Here is a 9,234-nt window from a genome sequence, read left to right on the forward strand (position 1 = left end):
ATTCATCTCCACCCTCTGGCAAAATACCAGGAATAAAGAGCCAGATTTGGCTTCATCTTTGTCCAGTAGATGGCAGGCTTTCTCCTGCCAAAGCGTTTGCACAGCAGCAGGCACATCAACACTTTTATCCCATAATACTACAATTTTTAGAGAAACATCAGCTTTGTCTGGAACTGTCTCTAAACATGACGCTGTGAAAACCACAGTTTGCCAAGCGGGTCAGAAATGTCTCCATTGAAAAACTCCAATAGGCCTATTCTTTAATATTAATTTGTACATGATGTAATCTAATGGAGCCTGTAATTCCTTATGTAAAGATGCTGTTTAATTTGTAATTTTGTTAAGGGGCTCTTTATTTCCTCTCAGTTAATGTAGTTAGTCTCAAAGTACAATCCTATTAGATTATTTATTTTTCAGCTGCGAGCTCACAAATCCTCAGAGAGACACCACTCATGTTATACAAGCCTTGTTCTCCACTAACCAGATTGTTGTACATAGTGTTTTACAAGCTCTGACTCTTGGCTTTCCTTCTATCCTCTAACAAAGGTGTATCTGAAAAAGATCACTGAATAGCGTATGATACTGTAAAGATTAAAAAAAAAAAAAAAATGTTTTCTAAAACAATTACCCTGCCCTGTTTGTAATTGTGTGTTCACAGATTTGTGAGCATATTTTTCCCTGACTCACTCGTACTTAATGCGTCACTTAACCTGGTTTGATATCTCAATTGTTCCCGAGCCTACAAATGTATCAGTAACACATGAGAGCAAATGCCTTTTGTAAAGATTTCTTTGAACGCAGTATGATTTCACTCCAAACATCTGTCATCAAAACAACAACGCTGTTGGGTTACTGGGTGCAGTACAGTCGGTTTCCTGCCTTTTGGTTGTCATCCAGCGCTGTGGGTGAGAAGCGGTGCTATCGGGTAACAGGTGTGACGCGGTCACTTGAGATGTGCCCTCCCTCTGCCGCCTCTCACCTGTCCACAGTCGCTCCCCGCCTCCTGTGGTTGTCTCAGAGCTGAATTTTCTTCTTGAGAGACTTTCATCACCTCCCCACTGGAGGAACATTAAACCCTTTTGTGTGTCTAAATAGTTTAGATTCCCCATCACTCAGAGTTAGAAATTTGAGAAAGGCCCAATCAACTTAGCAGACCATTACTTCAGCCTTCTTCTGGCTTCAGTGGTCATAATCCCTAAAGATAATGACTGTAATACTGGTATTTAAGCAATGCCTTGCTGTGATAGGCTCTATCTTAGGGTGGGTAATACTGAAGGCATCATGCAATTATGGTGTTCAAAATTTTTCTACAGAAAGTATGTGGAACAAGTCTCCTCTGGAAACTTCAAACACTTTACTTATCAGATCACCTTTTATTTGCCTTTCCGGTAGCTTACAGGGATCTTTATCAGAAAATGGATCGACTTTATTCCCACAGAATTTAGCATTTTTGCTGTTGACAGATGTTTGAACACACTGTGTATCAGAATAATTCAACAAATTTGATAATTAAAATGCAAGAAGCCTTTGACAAATATTCCGAATACATTTATTTCACAGGCTGAATTTATCCTTGACAGTGTGTGAGCGAGGATTATGCACATTGCTTGTTTTATTCTGTTAGTCATCACAGTAATATTTGTCTTTGTGCCTGAACGGAATCTTATTCTCTTCAATGGGCCCCCTCTTGTTCTGTCTTAGACGACTTCTTCTCCTCTGCTTCAGGTATAAAATGACTGTCACCACGAACAAGCATGTGGATGCCAGCATTAAACCCAGGCCTGCTAACAAGGTCAGTTGAGCGGCTTTTGGACTCTCTAGCTCACAAATGGGGGCCCTTGAGGGAGTTTGAACCAAGTCAGGTGTTCCTGCCCAGGTGGGTGGTCTGTCCAAGTGGCAGGGCTCCATGCTGTCATTGACCAACAGATTAACCCACACAGTGCTATAAAGTGGAATTGGTTTCCCCCCATCTCTGACCACAATGAGCAGGTGATGCATTCCCAGGTCCTTCTGTAGAAGTTGCTGAGCTAAGGTGATGTTCCCTGACCTTGAGTCCACCTGGAAGGGGCTGCTGTTTTGCACTGGCTCTGGCGCCACAACGGTGTATGTAATCTCTGAATTCAGCCCTGAGTCCTCATCGATGGCATAGATCTTTGTCACCATGGTGCCTGCCATTGCAGAAGGAGAGACAGTCAGGCATGAGGAGTTGCTGCTTGGAAGGATCACTTTTGGCTGGTTGTCATTGATGTCCTCCACAAAGATAGTTACCCTGGCACTGGATGTCAAAGTGAGCAGGTGCCCATGATCGCTGGCCAGCAGGTACAGTTCATAGCGGTCCTCTGTCTCGCGGTCCAAGCTGGTGGTGGTGCGAAGTGTCCCCTGGGTGTTATCCACAACAAATGGTCCACTGCTGTTTACAACATGCAACTCTGTGTTCCCATTCTCCCCTTCATCTGGGTCTGTCACCCCGACCCTCCCCACCTGGGCGAACGGTGGTACATTCTCAGGGATGAAAAAGATGAAGTGAGGAGTTAGAAAAACGGGTGCATTGTCATTCTGGTCCAGAACACGAACGGTTACTGTGGTCACGGACTCCAAGGGAGGAGAGCCGCTATCTTGTGCAAACACAGTGAGTTTGTGTACCCCCTGCTGTTCCCTATCCAGAGAGGCTGACACACACAGTTGACCTGTCACTGGGTCAATGTTAAAGATGGTAGATGTGTGATTGTCCAGCTTGTAGGTCACCCTACCGTTGTGCCCGCTGTCTGCATCTGAAGCTGAGACCTGCAACAGTGGCATTCCTGGCTCGTTGTTTTCCTCCACCTCCAGCTGGTACTGAGACTGGAGGAAATGTGGAGCATTATCATTGACATCTGCCACCAATACCCTGATAACATGCTTAGAAGGAATGATCACAGACGCCTCACCTGATCTCCTATGCACTACCACAGAAATATGATGTTCCCTTTTCATCTCATAGTCTAGGGGCTTTGATGTGGAAAGTAGATATTTGCCATTCTGTGGGCTCAAAGTGAAAGGCACTTCGCCCTCAATGGCAAGAGATGAGCCTTTAAAGTTGCTGTCACCCTCAAGCTCCAAGACAGCTAAAACAGTGGGGGGTTGGTTCTCTGGTAACACCATAGTCTGGTTTTGATGCTCCGCTATGAACCCGATCTTGATCGTCAGGTCTTGGTTCACCATGGGGAGCACGGATACAGTTACCTGAGTGTCTGCTGGGGGGCAGTGATGACCGCTCGCTAACACTTTCAACACCAGCTCCTCCGAGTTGTCACTACGGAGGTCCTGCGTTAGTCTGATGTACCCAGTGAGGCTGTCGAGACTAAAGAGCTTCTTGGCCCACTCAGAGACTTTGGGACTGAGGGAATAAAGAATGGCAGCGTTCGGGCCTGAATCTGGGTCTGTGGCTCTGACCTGAGCAACCAACATGTTCTTCGGGGAGTCTCCGGGGATGGTGACACTGCGTGGGCTGTCAGAACTAAAGCTTGGACAGTTGTCATTAACATCTGTCACTGTGACTATTAAAGTTGCTGTAGCACTTAAAGGATCTGCGCCGCAGTCGGTGGCCACCAGCGCCATCCGATACTGGTCCTGAGTCTCTCTATCCAGGGCTGTTTGCACAACCAGCATGATGAAAGGCCCATCTGCTTCAACTTTTAAACTGAAAACTCCATCAGAATCTTCTAGGTGGTACAGCAGCTCTCCATTAAGGCCGGCATCCCTGTCCTGAGCCTGGTCATCCAACAAGTAACTGGTGCCTACAGTCACGTCCTCAGACACCTTCAGGTGTATTTCACTGTTTTCAAAATGAGGTGCATTGTCATTGATGTCCTCTATGATCACAGGAAACTGTATAAGGTCTCCCGAGGGCCTCACGATGGCATTGTGTATAATAATGCATTCCTCAGCTTTTGTCTCCTCGGGGCAGAGGGCCTCACGATCCATCTTTTGCTCAGTGGTGTAGAAATTCCCTGTGTTTGTATCCATCCACAGGTACTCCTGGGTCAGCAGCTGGTACGGAGGTGGAAAGTGTCCACTAAGTGACCCGGCCAGAGTACCAGGCTCCTGTTCCTCTGGGACAGAAAACCAGACGGACCCACATATGATCTGCCTAAGATGGAACAAAAGCAGCAGATTCTGACGGAGAAACAAACAAGCAGAAGTATTTTTTATTTTTTTTATATATATATATATATATATATATAACAGTATTTTTCATGTTTTGGTGGTGATTTTGCAGCCCTATTATTGCCCTTCACTCTGACAGAGTAGTTTTTCCAGGTGGTTTAAACTTCATGCCTCAGTGAGCTCTTTTCAAAGCAGGCAACTGTACAATGAAGGTAATGTGATGCCCCTCACTTATCTCCAACCAATTACACTCACATACAAATAAAACACACACAAAAAAATCAAAAAGTAAATATCAAAGCATTTACTTGGTGTTACAAATACATGCCATTTGCATATATTTCTACAGTTTAACAAATATTTCATACTGTCATATATTTGATGATTATACACATTGTTTTTCTTTTTAATTTTTAAAGGGTTGTGACTTGGCACCATTGTTCATAAAGCCCAACAGCTGACATTAGGTACATTTATATTTTTTTTGAAACTGCACAGTAAAGAATAACATTCCAGTTATACCCTTTCACTCAATCAGAAACACAGAGACCATAATCCAGTATCACCAGAGTGGATAGTTCTTGCTTTTGACTCACTGACCTGCAATAGTCCAGCCCAGTTCATATTATCAGGAGTCCCATGGCCCATCGCCCTGACACATGTTACCCTAGTTCCCCGGCAGCAAGTGAATGCTGAGGAGAGAGGGAGCAACCTAAACCTGCACAGCTGAAAGCATGATTCATTACATGCCCCTCCCACAACACTTACCTTGTGTGTCAGACTGACAAGTCACAGGAACAACAGGTTTACCTGCATGAGCTGAACAAATGTTTTTGGAACAACTCATGCATTGCTGAAGAATAAAAAAGGAAGCCTGAGGATTATATATATCTTGCCTCTAAACTATACAGGAAAGGATTAATGTGCCAATACCTGATGTGTTTACACACCTATTTTTATTGACACACCTGTCGCCTGTTTTATTCTCCTCTGTCCTGTTTATAACCCTAGAGATCAAATTAATATAATTAACATCAATGAGAGTGTTAGCAATGTTAAAAGGTTCTTGGGGGATGTAAACTGGTAGTTTCTTCATTAGGTAAACTTCATTGGGGAAGTCAATTTTAGAGGTATATTTCAGAGGTAAATATTCTAGCCCACTCTTTACAGAACTTCATTTCATGCTTCTTTACTTTTTGCTTAACTCAAAGTTTGAACTAAGGACCTTTTACTTGTAATGCAGTATTTTAAACTGTCTAAGTTTTACTTGACTACCACTACCACTGGTAAACCAAGGCTACTTGACTGAAAATTGCATGATATAGCCCAAAGACATGCACATCTGCTTTTGGGAGAAGGAATCACACTTGGGGGACCTCTATCGACAGAGTAAAGTACTGCACCGACTACAGCAGAATTATAGGCTCCTCTTTAAAGCTTTAGTTTTCTGACATTTGGAGAAGGAGTTTTTTTTTTTTTTTTTTATTCAAGTAGGCTAGGCTTCATTTCCTGGCTACTATACAACCAGGGGCTTGGGTATAAATTGATCGAATCAAAAATGTAAGTAAATAAAAATATCCAAAAAGACTGCATTAATTGTAAGATGATACAAAGTCTTTACGTGAATCGATCGTCAGAGTTTGAATTCTTCAATAAAGCTTATTATCTTTGAGGTCCTTTTTTTTTTTAAAATAAAACCCCTTTGTTGCCGACTGTTTGTGCCAAAAACATGATAAATCTATAATGAATACTAAACGGGGGAAATCAACTTTTAAAGTCTACACAAGTTTTGTTTTTTTGTTTTGTTTTGTTTTTTTTTCATTTGAAGACATGGAACAAAAATGTAAGCCTCAACCGGAGTTGCATAACGGCTTATAACTGTCTGTCTCATTTGCGTCTGGGTTTCCTTTCAACTTTCCGCCCACTTTTTTCCACTTAGAGCAAAACCTCTGAGGTTTTCTCTTGCTCCGTGAGCTGATTGGCTGCTGCGATCCGCTAGTTGAGCGGGTCTGGAGGACTTTTATAATAAAACTACAGTGCTGCCTCTCAGCTTTAAACCGCTCCAAACCCTGACACGCAGCACAGGCTTGCCGGCGTTTTACTCCTCTGTTCCAGCATGTCTTCACACATTACCACAGGTGAGTGCTACGGCGGCTTGAACCATTAGTTTTAAATGATGATACCGCTGATGATGATGATTATAGGCCTGTAAGAAACAACTACCACCAGTATAATGCTTCCCAGAGAGGCTGTGACATATATTTCACTCTTTTTAAAATTTCACACTCGCTTAATCCTTGTTAATATATCTCATGGGGTTGTTGCCAATGAAAGCCACAGTGAGCAAGTGAGCAGGTTTAAAGCCTGCTATACTTTATTTATACACGTTTCTACCTCCATGTTCTCCTATTTGTTGGTATATTTAGAGCACATGTTTGTATTTTCTATACAACCCCCCCCCATTTTTTTATTTTTATTTCTGTCATATCTTGAATGATGTATTCTGTGATAACTTACCAAACACTGAAGTTTTTGAATATATGAATACATATATTCTTTCTGTATCCTACTACATTTTGCTAAAGCCTCCCCTGAGCCTATTTCTCAGGAGACTGTTAAAGTTCACCTTAGCCTATTGAAATGACTGTGATATAACTGTGGGTAAACTGAAGGTCTGTTGATGCTGCATGTTATTTTATAGTTGTGCATTTATTCAAGGAATGGCCAAAAGTGTAGTTTAATTGTAGCCTAGAGCACAACATTTAGATTTAAACTGTAATATTTTTGCATCATAGTTTGCAGACCAGTTGTTTTATATGCCTCATGGGCTGTTAAGTTTATTTTCACACATCAAGTTATCTGACACAGCCCACTGACATAAACTTTAAGAGTAGGCTTTTTCTTTTAGCTTTTATTTAATTTCCTTTTCACCCACACAGTATTTGTAATAAGTATATTTCTCTTACAGGAAAATGTCCTAGATGACTGACAAATGATTGTTTTATTTCAAAAATATTTTAAATCCCCTGAACTAAACCAGGGCTTTTAAAGATGATTTGACCTTGATGTATAAATATATATATTTTTCATTCGTATCACAGAGTAATTTACTGCCTGTCAATCCTCAATTGTGCTTTCTGAAATAACCTTAGATGATCTGACCATTTTCTCTCAGTGAAGTAATGTGATTTCTTTCCAACTGCTGTCACATTTTCCGCAGACTTGGAGCAAGAACTGGGCGAGTTGCTTCAGGAGTTCCAGGATGTGGTGGAGGAGCTGAAGGCCCCTCCGCAAAGCAAACCACATGCTTACCAGCGAGTCCTGCAGGAAGCCAAAAGTCGCACGGGGCTTGGGGACGACAGCGGAGTGGAGGACTCTGATTACAGTGAGTAACAGACGAACAGGGACACTGTGATTAAGATGTAATGTTTTTTTAAAAAAAGAAAAGCATAGGGAAGGAAAGACTGCATCATTTATTGATGAATAAGGTCGTATGAAGGCCCCATGGGTGGCAGTGGAGCCCCTTTATCAGCCCAAACAACTGCCGCTTGACACTTTTAATTTGCATGAAACTAGCGGTCACATCCCTGTACACTTCTATTAAAGTGGATGTTTTGCTCATGACAATAGCTCTGTACTGGAATGAACTGCAATTATGGATAACCCATCTTTTGTAATTGTCTTTTTTTTTTTTTTTTCCTTTATTTGTTGTTGCCGCTGTTGTGTGTTTGTTGACGGTTAGGAGATAAAAGAAGAAAGTGTATTTCTCTACTCCCATGTGTCGTCATTATTGAAAGTATTTTGGCCCCCTAATGTTTCAACAGGCAAGCTGCTTTCAAAAGCTGACACATGGGAGCCGCTAACAGCGAACAGGCGTTTACCTTCACTTTACTGCACGTTATTATCATTATGTGCAAGTCCTGCATTGTATTACAATTACTGTCATTGTTGTTGTTCATCATTTGCATGGGCTGGCCTTAGTGCTTGTCTTCTGTTTATTATCTCCACTCACTCCCTCCTTGCACCCCCCCCACCCCCCTCTCCTCCCCACCCCTCAGGCAGCGAAGCTTCTTTGGGAAACAGTTTGAACACCAGCGAAGAGGAGCTTCACACAGCAGGAATAACGCTGGCACCGAAAGGTACTAGAGGCTTCCATCACCCTATCTCTATCCAAGATAGCCCTCGTTCTTACAGTGATCACTATCACTTTTGCTCTGATCACTATCACAGCCACACAAAAACTCTACATTAGGCCCAGAGCTCTTTTGTTTTTACACAACAAAGCGCCTGCCGCTGTGACTGTCACGTCTCAGCCCCCCTCTTTTCCACGTCTCCTGCAGAGGTTGTTTGTGATGTTATGTGGTGGTGAGAGTGGCTCAGGTGTGTGTGTGTGTGTGTGTGTGTGTGTGTGTGTGTGTGTGTGTGTGTATGTAAATGAATGGGAGCTACAGTATGTTGTTGCATACCGATGCACTGACTACTCGTAAATCTCAATGGATGGAAACAATAAGTTGATCAGGTGTCATTCACTCTGTGTTTATCCAGAGTACCTTACCTTACATATGTACAGCAGAGATCCTGGTGGGATCCATCAAACTGTCCAGGTTTTACAGCTTTATCTCCATTTGTAGAAAAGAAGCTGAAAATGTTTTGGCCAGTCCAAAAGCAGCTTGGTTCATATGTAATTCTGGGACTTAGATTAGTTTTCAGCTTTTGTTCCAAAGGAAATACCACTGAACTGAGCTGCATTTCTCCACAAAAATGTTCCATTGCTGTTTTTTTTTTCCTATAGTTTCTCAAATTCCACTTCTTTCTGTCCTCTCTCTGCAGCCAAGCTGGGAGACACGAGGGAACTTGAGAGTTTTATCGACATGTTGGACCGGGAACTTGCTGGTGTGTATTTAAGGGAATTACACCCACTATCACTCAATCTTTTCTTTATTCCTTTTGTACTTAAGCTGACAAGCCAGCCGGCTGCAGTGTGTCATGGTGGCGGAGACGCTGACGGAGTGCATGTTTTGTTGCACATTGAAAAACAATGTGCATACTAGTAGCCGCCTTGTTTCTACCCTGTACTACACCCCCCCC

The 9,234-nt window shown here is 42.5% G+C and overlaps 2 protein-coding genes across 2 annotated transcripts in view; one reads left to right on the plus strand and one right to left on the minus strand.

Annotated features, from left to right (window-relative positions):
• Nucleotides 1-1,526: 1,526 nt before the first annotated feature.
• On the minus strand, nt 1,527-4,811 carry pcdh20l (protocadherin 20-like). The gene is made up of 2 exons (XM_023402119.2): nt 4,747-4,811; nt 1,527-4,155 (listed from the first exon to the last, which is right to left on the minus strand). Exons 1-2 carry the CDS (start codon nt 4,792-4,794, stop codon nt 1,621-1,623), a joined length of 2,583 nt encoding a protein of 860 aa, XP_023257887.1. The 5' UTR covers nt 4,795-4,811; the 3' UTR covers nt 1,527-1,620.
• Nucleotides 4,812-6,126: 1,315 nt separating this feature from the next.
• Nucleotides 6,127-9,234, plus strand: part of LOC111652032 (regulator of cell cycle RGCC) — a 3,584-nt gene continuing 476 nt past the window's right edge. Inside the window, exons 1-4 of the mRNA XM_023402134.2 lie at nt 6,127-6,284; nt 7,367-7,531; nt 8,205-8,285; nt 8,977-9,039. Of these exons, the coding sequence (XP_023257902.1) occupies nt 6,263-6,284; nt 7,367-7,531; nt 8,205-8,285; nt 8,977-9,039 (331 nt within the window). The 5' untranslated portion in view covers nt 6,127-6,262. The remainder of the gene's footprint in view (nt 6,285-7,366; nt 7,532-8,204; nt 8,286-8,976; nt 9,040-9,234) is intronic.

The sequence above is a fragment of the Seriola lalandi genome, unplaced genomic scaffold (assembly GCF_002814215.2).
Source record: "Seriola lalandi dorsalis isolate HSWRI2012SDOR001 ecotype SW California unplaced genomic scaffold, Sedor1 jcf7180002053898, whole genome shotgun sequence".
NCBI lineage: Eukaryota > Metazoa > Chordata > Actinopteri > Carangiformes > Carangidae > Seriola > Seriola lalandi.